Source organism: Echiichthys vipera (genome assembly GCF_963691815.1).
Source record: "Echiichthys vipera genome assembly, chromosome: 21".
NCBI lineage: Eukaryota > Metazoa > Chordata > Actinopteri > Perciformes > Trachinidae > Echiichthys > Echiichthys vipera.
In genome coordinates this window covers 6,754,544-6,781,171 of record NC_139846.1, presented here as the reverse complement: position 1 = coordinate 6,781,171, position 26,628 = coordinate 6,754,544, and the positions used below count along the sequence as shown (strand labels likewise).

The 26,628-nt window shown below is 40.2% G+C and overlaps 1 protein-coding gene across 2 annotated transcripts in view; it reads right to left on the bottom strand.

Annotated features, from left to right (window-relative positions):
- Positions 1-26,628, bottom strand: part of LOC310963037 (collagen alpha-1(XV) chain-like) — a gene marked incomplete at its 5' end in the record, with an annotated part of 65,369 nt that overhangs the window by 23,471 nt on the left and 15,270 nt on the right. For both annotated transcript variants that reach the window (XM_083935682.1, XM_083935681.1), the window contains 3 exons: positions 5,418-5,549; positions 6,137-6,307; positions 6,409-6,656. In XM_083935682.1, the coding sequence (XP_083791808.1) occupies positions 5,418-5,549; positions 6,137-6,307; positions 6,409-6,656 (551 nt within the window). The remainder of the gene's footprint in view (positions 1-5,417; positions 5,550-6,136; positions 6,308-6,408; positions 6,657-26,628) is intronic.

Sequence of the window (26,628 nt, the reverse complement as noted above, 5' to 3'; positions counted from 1 at the left end):
ATATGCATGAGTGTGTGCATACATACAATCCAGAAAAGTCTTTTAGATCTCAGAGTCAGTGGGCCTGATTCCCTTGTTAGATCAGTAAAGACTTGCTAAAGGCAATTTTAGCCAAGTTTATTGATATTGAGTTCATGCCAGAGGACAAACACCTGTTTTTAATGGAATGGAGCACGGTCTATGAAATGTAATGGTGGTGAAGGAGTGAGAACAGAGATAGAGGGGAAGAATAAAGAGCAAGAAAAAGAATGGGTGGATATGCAACCAAATCGGATACACGTGTTTATGCAGTAAACAACACATGTGAAATAAACAAAGAATGCGCCACACGGACATTTTTTCTTCTTTCAATCATTTTAGTATGTGAGTTCCCACGGATGAATGATTTAGACGGTCAGTTTGTAAAACTTTCTTCATATAAATGCAAACCCTTGAAAGCAGTGGGAGGTGGGTTGAGTTACACATTTACAGTTGCATGCTCAAAGCTTGCCAACACACACAGCTGAGCCTATAACATTCTTGGAAGGTTGGAGGTTGACAGGAGATCTGTAATCACATTGTGCGGACAAAATTGTTTTCACACAGTCACATATGACCTTCCATTAGGGGAAAAACTAGTAGCAGTTTGCTTCATACATAAGTGGTCTTTCCCCCTGTTTAAGATATTATCTTGTATATTAATCGTTAGGTTTGGGTTAGCAAATGTGGAGTGGATTTGTACTGCTATAAGGCTGCCAATAGACCATATAAAATATGGACGTTGTCTCAGTGATCTTACCCATAGGTTTCTAAAGAGGGGGGGTCTTGCAAAGAGGTGGAGCGTGGTTTGAGCTGAGGTGAAGCCTCACCCACCTGTCACTAAAAATGTGGCCAGCCCTTTATTATGCAGTACTTTACGCCTTCATACAACTTAAACAGGTGAGTTAAATCAAAGAGTCCCAACCTATATACTGTAGTTATAGCTATAGAGAGCAAAACAGTTTTTGTACCAGGCTGTAAACATGATTATTTCTGCTGTCAAGTTTGGCATTTTAACATAGTGGTGTATGGGGATCACTCACTTTTGGAGCCTCAAGTGGACATTTGAGGAAGTGCAGACTGCGTCTGGCAAAGAAGGCCAGTCATGTAGCCTGGTAATCTGGAGCAAAACTGATGACTTTGGTCAGACTGCTCTGAATTTACTGACCTTTGTGTGGGAACTGACGTAACACATACTGTACCTGAGCTCATATTCTGCAGTCTGGCCAGTGTCCACAGACTGGTACTCAGGAGTTTTCAGATGTCAGGGATGGTGCTGTTCTGTGTCTGCAATCACTGGCAGTCACCATGTTGAGAAAAGTTTTGCTGCCAATGCAACAGCGAGCAGGTCAGTGTGTGTGTGTGTGTGTGTGTGTGTGTGTGCGTACTCTCAATGCCATCAGCCCACTTTTAATTGATTTTAAATATGCTGTAAAGAAACTATGACACATACGAATGCTTCTACACATATAAATGAGCTCTTTATAAGATAATGTTCTGAGAGCCTCTATTTGCCACAAGGGGTCACCAGTTAGTCTGATTATAACAATGTGTACCATGACTTGGGCTGTAAAGTGATGAGATTAGATAGCAATTATTTTATTATCTCAGTGTTTTGAGGAATGTTATTCAGAACTGACAGACCCTCAGCATATTTTCAATGGTCAATCCAAAATAAACATTTAACGGTGCTGACCCACAACAAAGTTGCTTGCGCTGATCCTTTATTGACACTTTTTCAAAACAGCCATAATACGTCTGTCTGAAAAGCTAAAAACACAAGCACGAAGTCCAAATTCTACCCTTTTAACAGGACAGTCCCACTTCTTGGGGAGAAAATAAAAGCATGTTTTACTTCATGCGCACAACTTGAACATAAAGCGCAGCCAACAGTGTTTTCCCTCAAAGTTATGGGTCCCAAAACACATTCAGTTGCTCAAGGAGAATCAGAAAACTTCTATTGATCGAAACCCACAATTCTTTTCTATTTCTATTTCACACAAACACAGACACGTACTGATGGTGCCAAAAATTTTCCAACACCCAGCATGGGGTGAGTTTCAGTAAAACTAAGGAAAGAGTGAATAAGTCAGTGTGAGAGAAGATATATTTGTTTGCATGTGTGTGAGTGTGTGCGCAAGTGTGTACTTCTGCAGAGAGCTACTGCTGCTGCTGCGTGGCAGTTATTGCTCTCCCTGGAAGGAGATGGAAGATCTCTGAAGGAGCTGCCAGTTCAAACACTGAACAGCTGGAAACAGACAGTCCAAACGAGTCCTCTTTGTCTGAGAGTGGAGGACTGTATGAAGAGAGGGAAAGGAGTAGTGAAAGAGATGGAGCTTCTTGGCAAGAGATAGGACAGGAAAATCTACAGAGGGCCTCTGGGTGATGTCACACAGCTTATGATGGTCCTACTGGATGTTAAACTCGCATGGAGGCTATATGGCGGCTTCTGCAAGACAGGAAAGGTACCCTACCCACTATGTGTTTTCTGCTGTTGATCCCCTTAAAAAGGTATAAGTGAGTGATATCAATGGATTTATGGTGTCATTTTTTATTATGTCCACTCCAAATACTTGTCTCTGATTGGCTGGCAGGGGTCCTGAGCATGTTAAACTTCATCTTTTATTTCTGAGATCTGGTCACCTTCGTCCGTCCATATACACAAAGCATACTGATGCATCCAAAAACAAAGGGAGACTGCTGCATCGTTTCACGTTGCCTGTGTCTCAGTCAAAAAGTGGCACTTGTACACACCGCAAAGACTACAGCCAATGGCCATCTAGCACGTACATTCTGTGCCTGTGTGAGAGGAAATAACTCTCCATACCAGCAGGCAGCAGAAGTCTGAATTCTTCATTCAAAAAGGGAAACCAATGGATTCAGACACTCACCAACCGACGGCCTGACACTGACTTACGGCCAACCGTCGGCCTGGTGTGTCAGAGCCTTAAGGCTAAAGGTAGCTCTGAACTAGTTGAGTATTGAGTCCTAGAAGCCCAGTAAGGAGCATGTCAATCCTACATTTAATGTACACAAAGTATTCCAACACTAAAAGTAGCTCCTACAGTAAGTCTGAGAGAAATTCAAGGTAGTCCAAAGGACCTGCTCACAATTAGTCACTTGCTGCAGGTATTGAGTGTATTGGAAAAGACACTGACGATAATTGACTTTTAAAAGCATAATGTGATGTCGGGTGAGTGAATGAGGATCCATTAGCTTGACAACAATTTAGAAATCCAATAATACCTGAGATAATGCGGCACACAATTCTCCAAACATTCAATATGTCAGCTGTTTCTCAGAATGGTAAACCACAGAGGGTTTTCCTGAAGTTGGTAAATACTTGTTTTAAGGGGGTTAAACTCTCTTTTCTTTGAAGAACACTAACATTTTGGAGAATACACTTCAGAAGTTGAAAAAAGCAATATCACTCATATCTGTATGCTAAATATGGCACTTGTAGTGAACAGAATAACTTTATTCCTAGCATTTATCTCAGTTGTTCTGAATATATACTATGCTATATGCATGCAGTATATAAACTATACTGACAGTGTTGCTGGAGTTTAACCTATCACCTCTCCCCTCCATGCACCTGGCAGTAGGTGAATCTGTGCCAAAAATCCCTACTCAGCTTCTACAAATATGGAACTAGAGCCAGCAGGTGATTAGTTTACACTAGCTTAGCAGAAAGACTGGAAACAGTGGGAAACATCCATCCTGGCTCTTTCCAAATGAAAAAAAATTGGCCTATTCCTTTATCACAGTAGGTTATTCATAGAGGTTTAATTTATGATAAATTGGTATTTTATCGAAGAACTAATTTTGCTCCCACAAGGATTTGACAATGAAAATGAGAGTAATTCTATGTTAATTAAAATGAAACCAAATTGAATTAAAATACTAAGGGGGTAAACAACTTCCTGTGTCTTTATTATTGGTCCAGTGTCCCTGCTACCCCACCAAGCCAATAAAATCATCCTTTAGAGCCAGTCAGAAAAAACGGACAAAGATAACAACCTTTTTTAGAAAAAGATAATGATGCTAGTGTAAGTGTTTTTGGTCTGAAATGAAACTCAAGCTCTTCATGATGTAAATACTCACGTCAGAGTTTCAAACCATAGTAGGTAGAGAAACCTATTTGATAAATTGCTCCAGCAACAAAATGGACTCCCCTGTGAGACCTGAAAAAGTCCTGAATAAACACATTTCTCCCTCCCTGGCTCATTGGATTTCTTTGAAACTCTTCTAAAATGTCTCTAATAAAATCTTAATGAGAAGAAAACGTCTTCCACTTTCTGTAAAGTAAACTTCTTGTAGTCTCGCTGCCATTTAACTGCAAATCAGAGGAGGAGGAGAGGACGATGGTTGCAGTGCAGCATAGCAGAGGCCTGGCTTTTGTATTCAAAGGTCATAGGTCATGCATTTTTCTAGTTTAGCCACCGGCCATGCGTTGATTTATTCAGAAAACAAAATTGTTGGCACGTTGTGCAATATGAGCTAAGCTCTTCTCTTATTCTCACAATGTTTTGGGTGAGTTTCAGCTTTAACATCTTGATAACGCTGATACCATTTTCTCGCTCAGATAGATATGACCTCTACTTTCTTATACAACACATAATCGAATGGTTTTCTCTTTAGACTCAACTATTCCCCCTGATAAAGCAGGACAAACACAGCCTTGCAATCTTGTAAAACCAAAAACAGCAAATCAAGGATGATTGGGAGAAAAGTGCTCAAGCATTTACTGGCTTATTTTCTTTTACAAGAGCACCAAGAGCAGTATACAGCATCGTTCGTGCTGCCGTTTTTTCTCCTGGATCGGATTTCTCAGCACTTTTCTATAACACATCCTCATTCTGACCACACAGGAATATTTATAACAATTGCATTGGATTGGAACCTCCACCCTTACATCCTTACCATTTGATTCTATTCTTACTTAATTAAAGAACAACAACACAGTTGCACTCAGTGTAAGCCTCTAAAGATGAGAGGCTCAGACGAGAGATGAGCTACAGTATATTCCAAAAATGTAAATCACATACAGCTTGTCATTTATGGGCTCTCACAGGATAAGGCAGCGCTCATAAACACATGCGCTCATTCATTCCTCGTCTCTTGTGGCGGCCATAAAGCTGCCAACAAAGACTATTGTGTTCATGTCTCAAATGTAAAATAGGCAACCGCCCAAACGCCACGTTTGTTTTCGTGACTAGCAATGGATTTGACATCTATTCTCAACCTATTGATCCAAACCCACTGATGTTAGGAATGAGGCACCAACAACACAGAAATGCAGCTCTCGTACAGGGATGACAACTGAGAGGCAGAAGTGCTCGTGATGCAAAAGATGATGACGTGCACGCGACGATAAGTCCAGTCCCATCCAAACTTACCACAAACCTCGCCAGGCCCGTACCCCCAGCGTTCCCTACAAAGATCCCCGAGCTGGCTTCGAAGGTCAGAGGCTGAGGGCTCCTGGTGAAGGCGACTCGGTGGTATTCCTCACAGTCCATGTAGAGACGCACCTGAAGGGGCACATACACACATTATTTTTTTACAGCAACTGAACTGACAAATAGACCATCTGTGGAACTTTATTCCCTGCAGTTTCATAAAATAGTGACATTTTATGACAAGTTCCTCGCATATTAAATAAACATCTGGCAAAGAAAAAAGAGCCGCATGTAGTTTAATTAACACTCCTGTGTGTCACATTTGAACAGGTCTCATTCTGCAACTTCTGCCATGCAAGCAACAGAAACTTGCATCAGAACATTATTCTGTTTTTTTCCTTTTTATTAGTGTGAACAAATCCAATCAAAACACTCAAACCAACACTGAATTTAACCTAATAACGTATTAAGTATTGTATTTGCAGCCAAACCCACTTGAAATACCTAATTTCTCTCTGTTGCAGAGCTCCATTGTTGTCTAAACACTATTAAACACACATCAATGAAACACACCGCTGCACTGGCTGACATTACATTCATTATTCTCATTACAGTGCTCTCAGGCACTTTAATGTATTGCAGTGTAGTCCATCTGATTACATACAAAATCCTTAAAATAATCAACCTTATCATGATATCAGTGAGCACAGCACACCCACCTCTGCCCCCTGTACAGTCAGGGTAAACCTCGCCCATCTTCCAGTCAGGTCGCCCATTTTGAAGGAAGCTGCTTCCTGGGTCCCTCCTGTTGTTCCTGGGTCGGTGTAGTACAATATTACTCTCTGGGAACGATCCTCCACCTCAGACAATGCTACACCTAAGTGTACAATCTGACCAAAAAGAAAAGAAAAAAAAAAGTTGGTGCTATAGAAACAATTACAACAGGAAAAATACACAGAGGAGCGGAGATAAAAAGGAATTACATTGCTACCTTTTGGTAAGCATCTGTAATGGCGAACAGGACACCGCCATGTCGTGTGGTAGGTTTCGCTGTGACGGTGATAGCAAAGTCATGGTAGAATGGGTCGGGGATGAATGACTTTGTTAGGCGCCCCACGTTGGCGTCCGGCCCAAAGCTGTAGGCGGGGTAACCCTCGAAGCCTGTGACAAAGGAGACAGAAGGAGGAAGGGGGACGCCGATCAACTCTGTCAAGTCCAAGGCTCCCTGAGAACCACGGCCTGCAAAAAAACAAATTTGGAAATTGGTTAGTGAAGAAGAAAAGAAAATACATTTCTCACGTAGCAAAGTGTATCACATCATTGGCCCACTGACTAAGCAAAAATAAACTGGTGCAAACAAAGAGGTGCAAGGTGCAAGAAATCTGACTGCAGCCATATGTAAAAAACATGGTGTCAAGAGGTAAACTGACTGGCAAAAGCTATATTAATGATTAATGACTAGGGTCCAATCACTAAGGGAGTTTTGACTGATAATATAGGCTGACTGATATTAGTCTGGCTCCATTTGTCTAGAAACACCTACAGCTAGATCTCCCCTTTAGCCTTCTTCTCAAGTGAAGTGAAAATCCCTTAACTTCTGAAAGAAGAACTATGAATTATTGCTTTTTTTTCTAACCACACTATAGTACTTTCCTATGAAACTACATATCCATCTTATTGTATGGTTTGTACTTTGCAAAAGACAAAAAAAGGGACCGTCAAGGGGCCTCAGGTTTGCTATTTGTCAGTTAATTTTTGTAGCAATTTTATTAAGGGCAAATTTAATTGGAAATATGCACCACTAAAATAAAGCATCAAAATCCTGATTTTTCCTGCATTTGTCACAAATTCCCCAAACTAATCTGATACATGGCAAACCTGAGGGCCAGGCAGTACGAGCACTGAGGCCAGACAAAAACACACTGAAGCTACCATGTGAAGTGTGCTGTGTGCTCTATGTTTGATGGTTACTTGAAGGTGACAGGGTACACAATCCATAGAGAGGCAACGGTCGACCTACAGCTTATTTTTGCCCTGGGGCCCCCTAGTGGGTTAATCCAGCCATGGGTCAGAGGACTGATATGTTATCCTAGAAATTAAAGCATTCCACAGTACAGACAGTGTGGGAGGTGAAGTCATCTTAGATTGTTTCATTTCCGCTGAATAGCTGAAAAAATATTATTTATTTATTTTCCGAAAACCTTAATTTTTTATTCAGATTCATTTTAATTAGACCACGGAGTTTCAACAAGGTATATTCAAAACTTTTTTTTTCATGCCCTTACAGTCAAAAAACATCAACATCATAGGTAAGACATTTTTAGGCCCTACAATTCAGATTATTGGATTTTGGAGTTTTTAAATGGCCCACAGAAAACCTGATTATAAGACAGTCTGGGAGGTTCCTACCATCATTGATTCTGTCTTTGGACAATTTGAAGTTTGACAGCATGTCAGATACACCCAATAAAGTTTGCCAAGAGGCTGAGAAGAGGCTTCCATCCTTCTAAAGCCCCCACTCATGTAATTTCACCATTCCTGTATGCCCGACTGAAAGCACACTCGCCTGCTCTCTGTCTGTCTGTCTGTCATGCATGCACACACACATTCACAGGTCCTCAAGCATGCCAGACCAGCATGTGCTCCTATTCTCTCTCCGACAGACACGCAAGCACTTCGTGAATTCCCACCTTCTGTACCACAGCATCTCTTTTCTCCTCCTCTTGCCCTTTCTCTCTGTAAACCACTCTTACACTCACAGTCCCATTTACACCTGGTTCTCCTTAGAGGGAAGACCCCTGAAACAATCGTCTGTTCTTTGAGAGCGTATGGGCAGCAGGGTATAATGTCTGGGCATCTGGAAGGCATTAGGTTAGACTAATACACACGTGCTGCGCAGTGGCAGCTCCTGTAAATTAGGCTTGCCGTGTGGCTTGTGTGCGTGTGTGTGTGTGTGTGTGTGTGTGAGAGAGAGAGAGAAGGGGTGACAAAGACAAAAAGAGGGGGAAAAGAGAGACTGACTGAGTACAAACCGTAAGAAGTGTGTGTGGCCAGTAAGGCTCCCCACAGGGAGAGAGGCACACTCCTTTCCCCATGCATTAATTGGATTGAAAACCCTACTAACAGGGGCAATTAAGAAAAATAACGATGAAGTGCAACCCACACCGTTCTGCTCTATAGCTCTGCTGCTGAATAACTTTGTAGTTTGGAGCTGCTTCTTTTCAAGCATTATCTCAGACTACATCCATCAGCAGATAACTAAATCTGTAAATGATGTGTGGTTTCAGGTAGTTTTCATAAAGATATCCATTCAAACCGATGCTGCAATAAATCTCTTTGTCTGATTCAAGTTAAGCGAATTGCCAAAACTTTTCATCATTCACACTGAAAAGGCATTTTAAGATTCATCTTCCAAGTCGAGTGTTTTTGGCTTTGAAAAACGTCACTTTAGTGTTGACAGAAGGCCAAAAGAGAAATAGAAAGAGAAATATGTGTTTTCTAGGGTTAACAGGCGTCTGGTTTCCAGCCAAAATCTTAATGTGGTTGTGATTAAGAAGTCCAAAGTGACTAACAGCGCATTTCCACCGGTCGCTGAAGCCCGGGGAATGGCTGCGAGAATACAGGAAACACTGCCCGCTTCCCTAAGCCGCCCATGTTAATCACTTGTACTGTTCGCATATACATGCTGTACAGAGGATCTGGCATGATGGTTTCGGTGTCTGGTCTATGTTTTTTTCACAAGCAGTGAGCAAACTTCAAAGAAAACACACTGATAAACTATTATAAACAATATTAAAGACATTATATATGAGATAGAATGATCTGATTCTGATAAATGATGCATCTCCTTTTGATTTACATGATTTTGATCAAAACCTGCCCATCCACTATATATATATATATATATATATATATATATATATATATATATACATAAAATAGCCTCGTGTCACTGCCGTTTCTTTAAAATTGGATTGTTGCTTTGTTCCACACACTTTTCACATATGTCTAAACAGAGAGGAGCATGTGACACACACACACACACACACACACACACACACACACACACACACACACACACACACACACACACACACACACACACACACACACACACACACACACACACACACACACACACACACACACTCTGGTGGATATGCCACAATACCAGTTTTCCCCAGTGATAACTTGCTGTACAGAACAAAAGCTAGATGTCACATTACTGAAAGTGCCACAGTGCTGTTTTTATTTCTCTAGAGAGGATCTTGATAAAGACTTTCTTGGGATTTTCTTAACTAAATGTATTAAGTTGATGGAGTGAAATCTAAGCAAGCTATATACGTAGATGAATGAAAGATTTTCCAAATACTCTTTGACCCATTCTGATTCCGGTGAAGCCAATGATTGGCCGCTGGCTGCCTCACTGCTAGACGTTGTACGTTTTCTGTGTTGTCAGAGGTAAAGTCCTGCCAAAGTATGTCAGCCAACATTCCAACAGCTCTGCCTGTCACTTCGCTCCATCTTTGCCCAAAAGTGACTTCACTGCAGATGTTCCTCCACTGGGTCAGAGACTTAACAGCTGGACAGATTGCTATGGAAACTAACACACACAAACTCTCTGCACACGCTCAAGTTCTCATGATGCAAAAGGAGCCCACGAGAGCTTTCACCAGAATCAGTGTTTGTCCCGCGCTGTGCCTCATCCCAACCACATATTTGTAAGAAAACAGCTGATCGTGTTGTAGGAATGTGGCTGTGTTGATGATTTATAAAAGTTCTCCTTTTTAAAAGAGCACTGTGAATAATGAAAGCAGAGCAGTGAAAATGTAAAACATCCTGTGGGAAACTTGTGAGTAATTTGGGTCAGGGTGTGACTTCTCAGTGTAATCAGGCTTGGCTAAATCTGAACACCACCTGCACTGGAACAAGGCGAGAGAAAAAGAGAGCAGAGGAGATGAGAGAGGCTCAGGAGATACAGTACATGTCCTCTAGCTAGTATTCACAGTAATAACTTCAAGGTGCATGGATGAAGTACAAGATGCTGCCATGTGATTAAGTGATTGGGTCACTGAGGAATACTTTAGTAAGGGGAACTCCTTTTTCTTGGGAAGAGGAGGATGGATTGACAAATAAAATAATAAATGGAGATGAGTTCAATTTGGGATTTTAGTGTAGATTGAGTCTACACTTCATACTTAAAACACCCCCAAGCAACAGTATCTGATGAATAAGAGTCTGTCAAGAATTCAAGATACTTAAAAATCTCAGGCAACTTCGATTGCTGTTATGGAGATTTTTTTGTTTTTGCATTTCTGATGCCATGTTATGATTTTGATGCTGCTACAGCATTTCAAAGAAGAAATGAGGAAGGCAGAGCATGGCATATCTGCGTGTGTAGTAGGGCTGGGCCATAACTCGATATGATCATGTGTCGTCTTTCCATGGACTCATATACTCAAATAGAGATACTGTGATGTCCAATGACATTGTCTAAATTGATAATAACAAGCACATACTAACTGAAGTTTTACAGAATTAATAAGATGAGAAAATATTCATAGATTTACAATAGTTTGTGTTGAAACGTAGGCTACTTGTTTATTTATTAAATACTAATAAATAAGCATATATATTATATAATTTACAAATTCGACAAGTCCCATGATGAAGTAGGTAGAGAACTTACTCTAAAGCTCACGGCCAGAGCCACAAGCCACCTCCGTCGAAGGCCTTTCCAACCTGAACTGGTGGCTCACCCACCTATCTGAATCATAAGAGCACTGCATGCTGCTGACAACTTGGAATCGAATAATTTCCCAGATAAAATAAAACAGAATACAACTATTCGAAAACTTCCTGATAGAAAGTGCAGGAGTTTTCCAGATTTTGGAGAAATTACAGGGAGCATGGTCCCCCATAGATTGGCTTAGGTATAAACCATAAAAGTAATTCAGCTCTAGTTTTGGACTGGGACATGTGCTTTTTACTTGGACTTGGTTAAGATGAAAAGAATGATACAATATTTGAGTTTGATCAGAAAAAAGAAAAAAGAAAGGTCCTAATAATGTGGCGATGATGGACACAGTATTTGGACACCTCTAAATGGCGCCGGCCAAAGTCACTCAGCTCCCAGTCAATCCACAGCAGTTTGTAATGAGCTGTCACATCTAATGAAAGACTCAGTAAAAGGAATCTAATCAAACCTCAATCATCTGTCACTCCACATCACAGCGCACCTTTATGTGCTTTTACGCACACGTACAAACATTCACACGCATGCACACAACTTGATGCAAAACCTGAATATTACATAGCAAATCCTATGTGGCTGTGTTCACATCTTAGAAACAACCTTACATCACTGTATAATTGAATCGCCGTCAGTTTCAAAATGTTTAGGTTCATTTCCTTCAGCTTATATAAAAGAACATCTGCCAAAAAAATACTAATGTCATAATCGTGGTTTGACACAGAATAAAATATTTTTTAAAAAGAGCCTTAGTGGGGAAATTAAACCAAGATGACAATTAAAATGGAAACAATGTTGCAATAATAATGTGAATGTGTTCATTACTTGCATAAAAGTTATAACTTCTTGCCAGCTGACTTTGGAACATTGAATATCTGAATGTCCCTGAATGCAACAGCCGGGAGAGCACCTGCTAACAATTGCATTACCAGGCACCAATAACTTGTTTTCGACAAAAACAAAGCCAATTAAAATTGAATGTGGATTTGATTAAAACCAATGGCTGCTTTGACTGTAGGATATAAACCATAGACATGTATCATTTGGAAAATAATTACTAGTATTGTTAAGCACACATGGATTATAGTTAATAGGCTAAAATATAAAAGACCATGCCTGCAGTTGTGTAAGATGTTAAGGACCACACCTGTTTAATTATGAAGAGGCTTACTGAGGATAACCAGAGGTCTCCTCAGATCTGTGTGCTTAAATATATTTAAACAACTACCTCAGATCAATTATCAGACTCAAATAGGGATTTTCTTTGGATTCTTTTCCGTTCTACAACTACAGATTAACTCTGCCTTCAAAGGGCCTCAAACCTTTCTTCCAGGTGTACAAAACAGGACGCCTCACATCCTTTCATTCTGTTGGATTGACAGCACAGAGGTGATGTCAGCCATGTGTTGTAGTGAAAAGCAGGAAGTTCTAGGTAAATTGCTGAGACCACACATCCTGTGTATATAACTTTGAGAACGTTCACAAGCGTGTGTGTGACCAGGTGAGGTTACAGGCCTCCCATTTAGCACAAAGCTGCTCTGTTAGTGTTGAGCTAAAGCGTCAAGTCAGTGCAGTCATTAAGAAGAGCAGAGCTCTAACTGCGATCAAAGAGTCACAGCACTTAGCTCAGCAATGAATGGATCTTGTTCAGGGTGATGTCAGAAACAGAGGCACTTTTTTCACTATTGAATGTCTGACGACAGAGATTAAGCTCGTCTGTGTTAGTGTATGAAGAAACAGTCTTAAAGGGATAGGGTTACATCACACTTTGCTTAACCAATAAAATAGAATTTGTATTTCCTAGAAATAGAGCGAGATTTTACTGCTGATGCTTGTAAATCAAATTTTTGCTCTAAAAATGCAATTTTTACAATCAAAGTCTATAGATATACAGTGCCTATAAAAAGTCATCATACCCTTTTGAAATAGTCACTTTTTTTGTTTTACAGCCTGGAATGATAATACGTCAAAACATATATTTCCCAGCAAGATTTACACATTTTGCCTTACAACATTCAAGTGAAAGTTTTTTTTTCAAAATTTCAGAAAATAAATAAACAATGAAAAACTAGAATAGCAGGGTTGGAAAAGTCCCCAAATGTAATCTTTTGTGGAGGCACATCATGCTTTAATTACAGCCATCAGTCTGTTTGAATTTGTCTCTACCAGCTTTATGCACCTAGATTGGGGAATATTTCCCCATTCTTCCTGCAGAACTGTTCGAGTTCAGTCAAATTCTGTGGTGAATGGAGATGGACTGACTTTTCAAGCCCATCCACAGATGTTCTGTAGGATTCAGGTCAGGGCTCTAGGCCACTCTAGGACGTTCACTTTCCTGTCCTTTAGCCACTGTGTTGTTTTATGGAGGGGTGTTTTGGGTCGTTGTCATGCTGGAAGGTGAACCACCTGCCCATTTTCAAGTGTCTAACAGAGGGCTGACGGTTTTCCTCAAGAACCTGGGTGGACTTGGCAGCATCCATGTTCCCTTCAGTCCTGACCAACTGCCCAGTCCCTGCTGAAGAGAAACAAGCCCACAACAAAATGCTGCCACCACCATGCTTCACTGTAGGGATGGTGTGTTTTGGGTGATGTGCTGTGGTTGGTTTCTGCCAAACATAGAGATTAGAGTTCAGCTAAAAAAGTTCAATTTTGGACTCATCTGACCATATAACCTTTTGCCACATGGCATCAGAATCTTCAACATGTTTTTGGGGGGAACTCATTGTGACATTTTTTTAGAAGGGGCTTGTTTGTGAAACTGCTGTCACATGCACAGATATACCAACCTCTTCCATTAAGACTTGTAACTCCCTCAAGGTCACCATGGGCCTCTTGGTTGCTTCCCTGATCAATTTGTTCCTGGCTCGGTCATCTAGTTTCCAGATCTAGACAAGGTCTGGGTGGAGCCATATGCGTTCTGGACAATACTCTGAACGGTACTCAGAGGGAAAGTAAAAGCCTTTGAAATCTTTTTATATCCTTCTCCTAACTTGTGCCTATCCACAACTTTATCCTGGAGCTCTTTTGAAAGCATCTTTCCAACCATGGTGAATTATTTGTGTTACCATACACTACTAGGAGTGGAATCCTAAAGAAACAGCTGATTTTATTCTGAAATAATCAAAACCACCATAATTGATGTCAGGTGGAGGCCAATTAACTTGGTGTGTAATCTGAAAGGGGATGGTTATAACTGAGAATGTTTATAATGGTCAATTTTCATCACTTTTCCAACCCTGCTATTCTAGTCTTTCATTTTTTATTAATTTCAGAAATTTAAAAAAAAAATCTTGAATGTTATAAGGTAAAATTGTAAATCACACTGGAAAATATATATATATATATATATTTATGTATTATCATATCAGGCTGTAAAACAAAAAAAGTGACTTTTTCAAAAGGGTATCATGACTTTCTATAGGCACTGTATATAGATGCTAACCAGTTTCATTATCTGTTATGTAAGCAGGGAATGAACTGAGCCCCGAGTTATGCCCAAGTCTGCTGAATGATATTGTCATGTCCCATTGTCTTATTTTTTGGACGCTTACACACGCTTACACAGAATGAAACTAATAACTGTATCATAGGAATGTGGCTGTAATGCAAAAGTAGACCTGATCATTTATCTTCGGAATGAGGTAGCACCTGCGTATGCGACTCCTGTATGTTAGGAATGTGATGGTCCCTCTCTGATAGGAATAAGAGTGTACCTGCCATGTGCAGAGAAAGAGACAATCTAACACAGAAAGAATTTCTCAGAGTCAGCAAGCTACCAGATTTGTTCAATTTGATGCAGCTTTTCAGATGTGTTTGATCCGAAACAGACAGTTTGCGGTTTATATTACTCCCATTTATTGGTACCAATGGGACAAAAACAGATTCCATGGTGTTGCAAACACCCTACTGCAGAAACTGAATCATATGAGTAACACATGGAGACAAATATGGTGAAGATGCATTACGGATGATTTTTATGGGAAAATCTATCCTACAGTTAAAAAGCGAGATCACCAACATAAACATTTTCTCATAGTATCTAGCCATGCAGATAGTTTTGGTATTAGTTTAATCTATCCACATTTTAAGACATGTATATCTGCCTCCACTTCTATGGAATCATTTTTATTTGTTATGCATTAAAAACAAGCTGTGTCTTTTCAGACTCAGTGTATCTGCATAGATAAATACAATATGTTGGGGTTTAACTACAAGTCTAAATCACAAGTTTGGGCTGCAACAGTGAGCTGTGAATTCACCCTAGATACACCTATTTAGTCTTTAAGAAGCAAAGTTACAATGGAGTCTTTCATATGCTTGGAAATGCAAATAGATATCTGGAGGGGCCATGTGGGGTTTCCAAAGTGAGAAGTTACCTTTTGTATACATAATGTACAGCAGAGGCATAAAAGAGTCTTGTTTTCAGTTTGGTTAGGGTTAACATAATGTATATTAAAAAGTGCAATGTTAAATAAGTTTGTTTCTATCACACAGTTAAGTGTAAACAGTTGGCAGTCCTCTTAAAGTAAAAGGACATTTTGCAAAAGGAAGCCAGCATGAGTTCATGCTCTAATAGCCATGCAACAGGACATCAACACAACACAGCCCAGCTGATTATCCAATAAAATGGAAACAGCTTTTACAGCGATTTCAATTTCAACTGCTTGTGAGATGAACCAGATGGTTTATGGGAATCTGAATAAGCTGTTTCAAACATCACCATCCTCACTGCTGGAACCCAGCCTGGCATATTTCCACAGGTATTTTAATTCATATGAGGATACCTCTCTCTCTCTCTCTCTACCTCGCCTCTCTTTCTGACCCAAGCTATCAAGCTATCAATATTAAACTTGCTTATCGAGCCAATGGCAGTTAAAAAAACATGCAGGACTAATTTGAGGAGCCAATCAGCCTCCACCGGACTGGCCATGAGAGATTTTTGGGGGGTATTTCCTCCTCAAACATTATGAGATCACAGCAATTACAGAATTAGGTTTAAAAAAAGATTCACAAGAGCTTCCGTTGATGCCACATTTATCAGTTGATGCAGAGTGAGGTGTGCTTCACATTCATTCTTAATGGATGGTTATATAAACAAAGTAGTCCTGATGCAGCTGCTGAGAACACAAACCACAGAAATGTGCAATCGTCACTGTCTGGAGTAGAAAAAAATACTGTCTGCAATTATTTGCTGTTACCAACAACATCACCACTAATCACATCCAAATTCTAACTTCAGGACTTTCTATGACACTTATGCTCCTGGCTCAGTAGTACACTGACTCAACCAAAACTCATGTCCATGTCCCAATTGAACCCCAGTACAGAGCTCTGATCCACAGTGAGAAAAGGCCTACTTCAGCATATTGCTAGGGGTCTGATTATTCAGGCACAAGCTATTAGTTCCCAGGGTGGAAAAAAAACAAATAAAAGAAAATGCAATTTCATCGCCGGGTAAAGGGAAACGAATCCAAAACATTAAATGTTTTTTCAGGGAAATACAACAGTAGCCAAACCAGTATAAATAATACATGATTCTGCAGGGAGGAAATGATAAGCTGGCTGGAAAGCTAATGTTAAGTTGCTTTGTTCACTGACCGATACAAATCTCTGTGGCGAGTATCTTGAACAAGTGTTCAGGAAATGTCTGAATAATAATAAAAACAATTCCAGACCGAAAACAAAGTTTTTTGTATTGCTATGGAGGTTTCTTTTCTTTCTTTTTTTGAAATAATTGTAATTGTCCAGAGATAATGACATGCTATGCTATGCTAGCCTATGCAAGAGTGCAGATGCAGTCTTGAAAATGTACCTCCTGCAAAAGAACTGATGTCTACCAACTCCTTAGAATTAATTTCACTTGCCACAATTTGTGAGATGCTGCCTCGAAATTAAATGGGAACACCGAAAAAGACACGCCTTTCTGTGTTGTTGTTAAACAAGTGAATCTTATCCAGCTCAAAATCTGCCAATTTCTGCTCCAAGAAATGACTCGCTGTACCCACCGCAGCAAAATGAGGTAGTGCACTGTCTCATTCTTATTGATGCCAGCTGCAGTATTGAAACCACCAAGTGAGTCTCCCACATGTGAGGAGATGGGTTTCATTATTGTACAGATTGTGCGCCTTGAGACTGTTCAGTGATGATTTTTATGGACAGAATTGCAGGCACAGTTGAGAAGTGTCCAGTTTGGTGACCTCAGTGTTTTATCTACTTTTCCCCAATGATGTAGTTCTGTTGGCTTTGCTGGACCGTGACCCTCTACTTGCATTGGATGAAGTGATTGGAATCAGTAAGCTTAGTAAGAAAAGTTAGTTGGGTGGAAGTTGGTGCCAAAAGTAAAATATTAATTAGCTCAAGAGCTTGTTAAGAACTGACTACAACAGGTGCAGCATTGACAGTGATTCGCCTGTTTTGTAATCGTGGTAGAGAGGGACCTGCTCCTACAGATGAAGCTCTCAATTTGCAAGTCAATGTACAATCAAAACCCTTACTTACTGTATGGTCATATGTAGTGAACAAAATAATGAAATGGTGGAAACAAGCTACCAAAATAAAAGGAAATAAGCCCATAAAAGTTGTTCAGACATCTGATCATGATGGCTCCAGCAAGCATTTCTATAGAGGTATTCAAGGCACTTCCAACTCGGAGAACAGGTCTCAGGACAAACTGGAGGGATTATCCTGTATATCCTGTCTGACCTGGACATACCTAAGGATCACCAATGAGGAGCAAAAGACATGACTGGGAAGACTATCTTAAATTGCTGCCACTGTGGCTAAACCAATTAAAAAAGGGCAGAAAATGGATAAAACCAACATAAATAAGGAGCATCATTTCCTATACCACTGGACTGGATGCACCAATAAAGTTTCAGTGGACAAAAGTGAATAATAGTGACTACAGTGGTTGTTGTTGTCATGGATCTATTGTCAGGATTATAGCAGTGTAGCTACAATATGGAGATTGCTAAAGAAAGTGAGCTGCACAAATCATTCGCCACCAAGTTGGGTTTAACTTCTCTGTCTTGATGGTTGGATCTATAGGTTCATCCATCATTTTGAGAATCCAGCTTTATCAGGATAGAATGCTTTGTCTTTTCTTTAAATAGTCATTTTTCAAAAGTGTGTGCTGCCAGTGGCCAAACCAAAACATAACAGAAACCATAAGTTTGAAGCTGGAACAATCAGTGTACTAGAGGTCTTGCTCAATGCAGCTTTTAAAAAGTCTCTCTTTCTATAGCTTTCTCACACTGCACTACACACTGCACACACAACGGGAGCCTTATGTGTGACAGGTAAAGTGAGGTCTGGACCGGGGTAAAAGGGGCTGAGCGGTAAGCAGAGCGCATTCTTGTGTTCCATCCAACATCCATCTTGGGGAGCAGGGTTGACTGTCTCTCAGTGAGGCGGACCAGCTTCTTCTCAGCCGGTGGTCTTATAGACTACTCTCCATTTAATGTATGATAATGTATGCAGTGGAAAGCTGTTAGGGAAATTTGGTGGAAATCTGCTCTTTGAACAACTTGTTCTTCTGTGTTTTTGCAATTTTGTGCAAATGCAAACAGTTGATAGAATGTGTGAAGTTTAGCCAAACAATGTACTGTATACACTACGTAGTACACTGAGAACAAAGATTTTCTTTTAGTCCAATACAGAATCTTGAGTGCTAATCTTTTGTTATTTTGTCTCCTCAAAAAAGCCGTAATTTTAAAGTCCAAATATCTTAGCTCTAACTTTGTCTTGAAAAAACAGGCCATGTCTGCTGGGGAAGACTGCCTGACACTACAATGTTTAATGGCAGCACTGCTGTAGGTTTCACAAGGGGTTAAAAGGTCTCAGTTTGACTCCAACAGACCGTATTAGAGGAGCATATAATGACTTCCCAATGACAACAGTGTAAGTGTAGCGTCCAGGAGGATGGGGGTCATTGAGAGTCTGGACAAATTAAGCTTGTAGTGTCATGATTTATGACCATGTTTCACTTTTTACAAAATATATTACTTCTAAACATGTGGATAACTGAAGAATTTATTTGATGCAGAGTTGGCATTTTGTGCTACAAAATTCATGAATAACTTCATATCCCAGGAGCTGTACCTTCCTCCTCCTCCCATGTTACACTCAAAGAAGAGTTACTTTCTACTTAAACCTCAAACTGGTCAACAACACAGGTTTACATCAAGTACAGGAATATTTTCATTTGGCTTAGTAATACAGGAATTCAAACAGTCCCTGCAGATTTAAAGTTGTTTTGGTATGAGACTGGACCAGTGATTCAAAGCTCTGGAGCGTGCCCATATAAGCCAACACTGGACAGGACTGGGGTCACTGATAAGGGTCTTTTTTCTGTGTGCCCGTACAAGCTGGCAGGTCCAAGGCTGCAGAGAGCCAAAGGCCAAATAGTTTAGTCGGTTAGGTCAGTGGAGCCAAGTATTACTCCTGTCTGTCTCACCCGAGACACACACACACACACACACACACACATACACCCCACACACACACACACATACACCCTGCTCCTTTAAAATTCTTATCTTCCATCTCAATATGGAGAACCAACTTGGCAGTGTTGCAAGAGAACAGTATCACCTTTGTAAAGCAGAATATTTGCCGTGTTTCTTCTTAATTTTTCACTTAAAGCCCCTCAGGTCGCTTTTCAGCTCACTATTGGAGTTTCATGCCGTTTTAGAGATGTATGTTTTTTCTATTTAAAAACACAAGAAGAGTTGAAACTTTATGGGAAACTGCATTCTTCATTGCTCAGCTTCACATGTAGAGACAAACATCAGACATCTGTTTCACTATAGTTCCATCATGTCCTGGGTCTGTGCATTAATTGTGCTTCCTAATGTACTTACTGTACCTCTACTTTCAGATTACAGATCACACAGGTGACATTTAAAGTAGTCTTCAGTACATTTTAAAACATATTGGTCTGATTATACAAGCCAAAAACAGCTATGGGATGTCTAAACATCAGTTCACATCCTCCTGATGATGAGTTCACCGCAGGGTTACTTCTAGAGATTCTTCGGGAAATAAACACACAAAAGAACACTGAATGACAGTAAAGATATTTAGACTCAGATCATGAGGAAAAACCTCAGAGTAACATAAAAAGAGATGACGAAGGCTAACTCGACATCAGTTCCTATTTTTTACCTCTCATTACCAGTTGTATATATATATATATATGACTAATAATTCTAATGGCATTTTGGAAGTGATTCTCCTGCCAAGTTAATTAAAGAAACTACAGGCTGGTGGTAAAAGCGGATGTCCACAGGGGTCAGATGTCATGGGGCTCCGTGTAAACGCTGCATTGTTTCGGCTTACCCCAAGCTGTGTTTAGCCAGCTGTAGAAACTGCTCTCTGACCAAAGTGTCAGAGGAATGATGGGATGATTTAAAAAAACATTGCCTTTTTGGCAGCTTTCAGCCACCATATTCGGATTTGAAAGCAGAACTTCTGTGTTTTGAAGGTGAGAAGCTTATTTCTTAGTTCATTGTGGGAAAGGGAATTCATCAATTGAAAATGTACTGTCATGAATGAGCAACAGATTTTGAGTGAGAATGAGCAAAGGTGATAATGTTAAATGTGAAACATAGAAGCAATCAATCATCAAATAAAATACGCATAAAAGAGTTAAGTATAAACTTCCTTACGACTTCTACACACAAAATTATGACCTTTTGACATGTATATGGTTTGGCACGGCTGCTGTCAGAAGAAAAAGGAATGAAAAAATGCTGACTGCTTGAGGGAGAAAGAAAAAGAACAAGACAGGGAAATAAAAAGAGTCAAAAAGAGCAAGAAAAACTTCAACCGCAGCAAATGGTGGCTAAGGTGCAACCGAAAGGTCAACATCTGCAGCTCAACATCACCCTGTGACCTTTTCATCTTCATCCATATCAGCTCCCCAAGCCATAAAGAAATCCCCTCACGATACTCTTTCCTTCTTCTCCAGTGATGAATGCCATGGCTTTGCAGTCAGGCGAAGGTTTGGCATGTTTGTATTCATCACATAAGAGATTCTCGTGTAGCTTATCCAAACTGTTCCTACAGAGGGAGGCTGGGAGTGGGGGGTGAGGGTGGGGGTCTGAGTGATACCATCTGCTTTGGCTCTGCATCGCGAACTGTTCGCTACAGTTTGAAGAGCGGGCCCTCAGCATTCTGTTTGCAGACCGGTCAATTCATTGACACAAGTGTTGTTGCTTCCACGGCGCCGGATGACTTTCACTGTTTAAAGAGTCTTGACCAGCCTGGCTGACCCAGATGGGAATGACCTGGATGACCGGAGCTCAATGTGCTCATTAAAATTTGAAAATGTGTTTATTCAGTCAATATGTGCACTTTATTCATAGGTTATTCAAAGGTTCTTGTTAGTCATATAGACATGCAAAAGAAGGCATTGCATTATGAAAAATTACATTTAAAAGACAAAAATCTTGTAACTTGCAAATATTTAGTTGCATCACATGTAGGGAAATATTTTACTTTGAGTTAGTAAATTTGAGTTTGTTGGTACTTCTGGGTTTTGCAGATGGAAAGATCAAAACACACCTGACTCGACTTATTCAATCACCTGGATTGCCTTCACACCGTTGATTTGTTGGATCAGGTGTGTTCTTGCTTTGTTGGAATGAAAACCTGCAGCCACAGCGACCCTTTACTGGATTAGTTTGACACCCCTGGGTTTGAGCCAACTATAAAACTTGGTGGAGGAGGAAGCTCGTGGAGTTTTCTAAAAATGATATAGTGTGCTTCCAACTTAAAGGCGCCATTTGGGGGAAAAAACTTTCCTGTTTCAACATGATAATGTCCCTGCGCACAAAGCCAGGTCCATAAAGAAAAGACGTTTCGAGTTTGGTGTGGAAGAACTCGTCTGGCCTAAACAAAGGCTTTATCGACCAGCATCAGTGCTCGACAACACAAATGCTCTAATGACTTACTCAAAGTCAAATGTTCGATTACAAGACTGTGTTTGTACCTCAACTTACTGAAACAACTTTTAGTTCAGTTTTGGTCAGTTTTCCACCAATAGCTCCTATTGTAAGAGTTCTCCTTTGTCTTCTCTTAGGCCTGATCAGGAACTGAGACCCTTTAAAGCCCTTTGAGTTATGGTATTTGTTATAGGGCTATAGCTAAAACGTAACATAATTTGTATTTCTAACTGATAATTCTGTCTATAGCTACTTCACAACATACTATTAATTGGATGTAGTAGTAAACACAGGTATGTCTTTCCAGGAAAAGATCTCTTGGACCTGGGAAGAGAACTGCTTTGCATTTCAGCAACTGAGGGCAAACATATTCTTTAAATAAAGAAAGAAAGCTATCCAGTTGGAGTGTTCGCTACAATTTCTTTCTGATAGTGCACTTTTACTTTCATGCTGCTCAACTGCCAAGTGGTCTCCTAAGAAGTACAGTGAGAAACCACTACTGTGATTGCTCTTCCTCACCAAAACTGCTGCCAAAAAATGTGCAGAAATAATGCCTCTGAGGAAATCACAGAAAGGAGTCTTCTTGCAACCAACTGCCTCAAGATAAATTAGTCAATTAGTTGCTAAATTGGGTCAAAATGCAATCCAGGTTCACCCTGGAAAGGAAATGACCCCAATCCTTGACCCCTCTGTCCTTCAGCAACTGAGAACACTCAGCAGCTGTTAGCATCATTCGTGGGGCCAAAACCAGGTCAAGCTCATTGGCTTGTTATTCAAACTTGAAATTCCTCTTGTCTCCCAAGTTCTTGGTGTGGTGTGGCCAAAACAAATGACAAGCCTATTTAGGAGTACTCATTTTGCGGTGGACAGACGTTTGTATAATAAGTTGTTTACAGAAACGGTGAATTTTTCTTGTCAGAGGAGTTGGACATGGGGTGGTTCTCAATTCTACTTGTCTGAGCAAAACTGAGAAAAAGTATGTGAATTGGTCTAATCTGCAGGGTTTAGACAGTGCAGTGTGTGTTGAACTTGGTCTCGATTGTCATGTAAGAAGATAATAAAATGTGGAGGTAAGAGAGGGAGAAAGAGAAAACATTGAGGTTACATTGAAAGAAAGGAAGATGTAATAACAGAGAGCAAGATGGTGAGGGTGAGATTCACAACCCCTATTCAAGGCAATAACAAACACTCTGAATGGGTAAACACTTCAATTTGCCAGCTCATATACGCCTTGTAAAATTTTAATCAGGTATTGAACGGATGGCAGACTATTACGCTGCTTATCCAACATGTTCCTTTTTGCCTTGGGTCCTAACTTCAATTACAAATGTTGATCAAAAATTAGCAAAAAGGGTTTTAACACACAGAAATAACACAGGCAATCACAATAGTGCACTCTAACGACCCAGCACCTTAGGAACACCAAACCCTGTGATGTCTCTGCTCCATCTGCTGCTCCACATGACGGAAACATCAGAAGTACAGTATATTTACATACAAGGCTAATAGCTTCCAGCATGATTGTATCTGCTATATTCACACTGAGTTCATATAACTTACAGAGAACATCTTTGACTTATGTATCTCTCCACAATGTTAACTTCTTAATAAAGTCTTTCAATGTGTTCAGCTTAATGACGTGTTGAAGCGATGCCATGGGTGTTGGTCCAACTGTGGAGTCGATCAGAGCTACGAGGTCTTCGCTTCACTTCAACTGCGACAGTCTTACAGCGAATGTGAAACAAAAAGATTAAAAGCTATGATTTTGTTATTACACTTCTTTTTGTTGAGTATCATTTTCAAAGTGAGTGGCAGACATGGAAAGAAGCCAGTGAGGCTTGCCCTGCGAGTGCCGTCTCTTTTTTATTTGATGTCGTACAGCAAAGACGGATGATAAAGCTGAGCATGAGAGTACTGGCCGGCCAAACAGTGAATTTTAATATGCAAGTTACCACTGTCTTTCATGAAATAAACTGACCGTGTCACTTTTGCTAAACTTGACACTGCTCCTTAGAATGATAGTTTCACAACCCTTAAACCTGCTGCATGTGCACAAAACAATCAATCATGAAAATGGAAAATAAAGCAATTATTTAATAATGTGTTATTCCTGGAAACTACACACATACAAACAAACACACTGAGTAACAACTACTTTCCTCTCTCTCACTTATAATGAATGAGTCCCAATGCTTTCTCAAATGAGCAGTTTGATTTACAGAGTCATTGCTCAGGTACCCTATTCCAGAAGCAAATATTACAACTCAGCCTTGGTTCAGTTGCTCTAAAGATGTACATCTGCAGGCACATACGCATATAAGTGTTTGAGTTCTTGCATGGGTGTAAAGCTTTCCAGATTTAGAAGCTGGCCTCTCTCCTTGCTAACAGTCTTCCTATAACAGAGAAGATGGCACATAGCTGTTAGCCTCCATAAAAAACCCTCACCAAGTACCTTCTGGCACCCTGACAGGCTCTTTGATCCTGAACATCTGAACCGGAGTTAATTTCCTCATCCAAGATAAATTGACAGCATTACCATGTTCTCGCCCTCTCCACACATACAGTATCTCAAGAAACACACAATCGGGATTTGCTTATGGAGTTTTTCAATTTTCAAGCTTTCTGAAATATTCAATCATGACGTCAGATGGTGGTTTGGTTTTGGAGATATTAGACACTAAGACTTTGTTTTCGTTTGTTTGATCCTTAGCTCTAAATTATCACAGATGTATTTCTGCTCCAGTTCAAACGGTTTCCAAACTCCTTCATGAAACAGCTCACAAGATGTACTGTATATAAAATACAATGTTTCAAACCAAATTGATCCCAGACCCCCTTCCTTGTACCGACGATGCTTACAAATTGCTAACAAGCGCTGAAAAACCAAAACACCTGTTGGGATAGTTTATGATGGTCATAATGTTGTGAACGGTAATAAATAAGAGAGGATGCTTCTATCTGATGATGCATATTGTATTCTGGGATGCCTGTGATATAAACATGTTTATGTTTCCATGTTTTTCTTTGCCAGAGTAATACTCACTTCCACAGTCTGACTTTAACATGAAAATACTTCAGCAGATATCTTGAGGTCATCGGTGAAGCAACCCCATTCTAAACTTTCAACTTTGGAGAGTTATTTAAACCTGCAGTCAGCAATTCTGGCAGGTCGAGGTGACTCAGTCAAATTTCAAATGTTTAAAACTCTCACGACCTCTACCACCGAGCTCCTCCGCTCTCTCCCATCGAGTTCTCATCAATGCACGTACATCAGATTCCTTTGAACACGCCCCTGTCTTTTCTCATCAATTAACGGCATGGAGTACACGCTACATGGAGGAATGCTGGCTAACTTACTCATAGATAGCAACTGCTAACATTATTTAGCATATGCCTACCTTGAGGCATGTGCCTGTGCGATTGTAACATGCACCAATTGGGAATGATCTGTGGCGTGTGCACAAACTGTGTCTGAGAGTCAGCTCTGCGCTGAGTAGACAGGATGACACAGGCGTGGTGGATTCTTTCAAAACAAACAGGCTCTACGTACACATAGAGGCACGTTTTTTCTCTGAAACAGGATGATTTGTGTTGTTCTATCGGAGCATAGTGTCGGCTTCAGTGAATAAGATCAAACAAATGTTGCCGACTGGGACTTCAAGAAAGATTTCAATTTTAATCAGAATATCAGTTATTTTAAACCCAGCCCTTATCAGCACTGGGTGTGATTAGACTGGAATCGAGTCCACAATATTTTTGGGGTGTATAAATAATCCAATTTATACTTTGTAGAAAGCTTTTTTAGTTATGGTTGACTGTGGCTAAACGAACATGGAAGAAACCACAGTCCTTTCCCATCATTAACTAGGAGGCCTCAGTCGTAACCCTGCTGAACACCATGTTACTCTCCACTTCAGAGCCCCAGGGTTACAAGACAAGCCAAGGCTGTAGTAAAAGCAATAACAGTGATACTGCCTGTCCCCCTCTTCTTGTTCCAGACCATTACATGTACGTTACATCATCTGTTGGAAACTTAACTGAAAGGCCTTGAAGCCCCTCTGCAGACTTCATGCTGAGGCAGTGATGAGCTGTCAGGTTTACAATCTTGCCATCAAAAACATGTCTTTGGGAGTTAAATGAGTAAAAACCGTTGAATGGAGGATGAATGATACATCCTACTACGTTTATTTGGAGATATTTTGCCTTCACTCAACACCTTTTTAAATCTATTACTTTTTATTTATTCAGTTTTATTTAAGTATCCTTTTTTTTTAAATGCAAATTCTGCGTTTTGCTGTTCTTGTTTTGAAATGTCTGACCACCAAATCCTGAAAGACATCTGACAAATCTCTGAGGTTCCTGTCTGGTTCCCCAAAACCAACAAGAGAAAACTACTTCCTCCTTGTGGCTCTGGCTGACAAAAGGTGACTTTAATTGCTACAAACTCTGGCAATGATTCCCCAACTCCACAGGTGCCAAGTTCAGCTGAAATGTATTATGTTACAGGTATTGC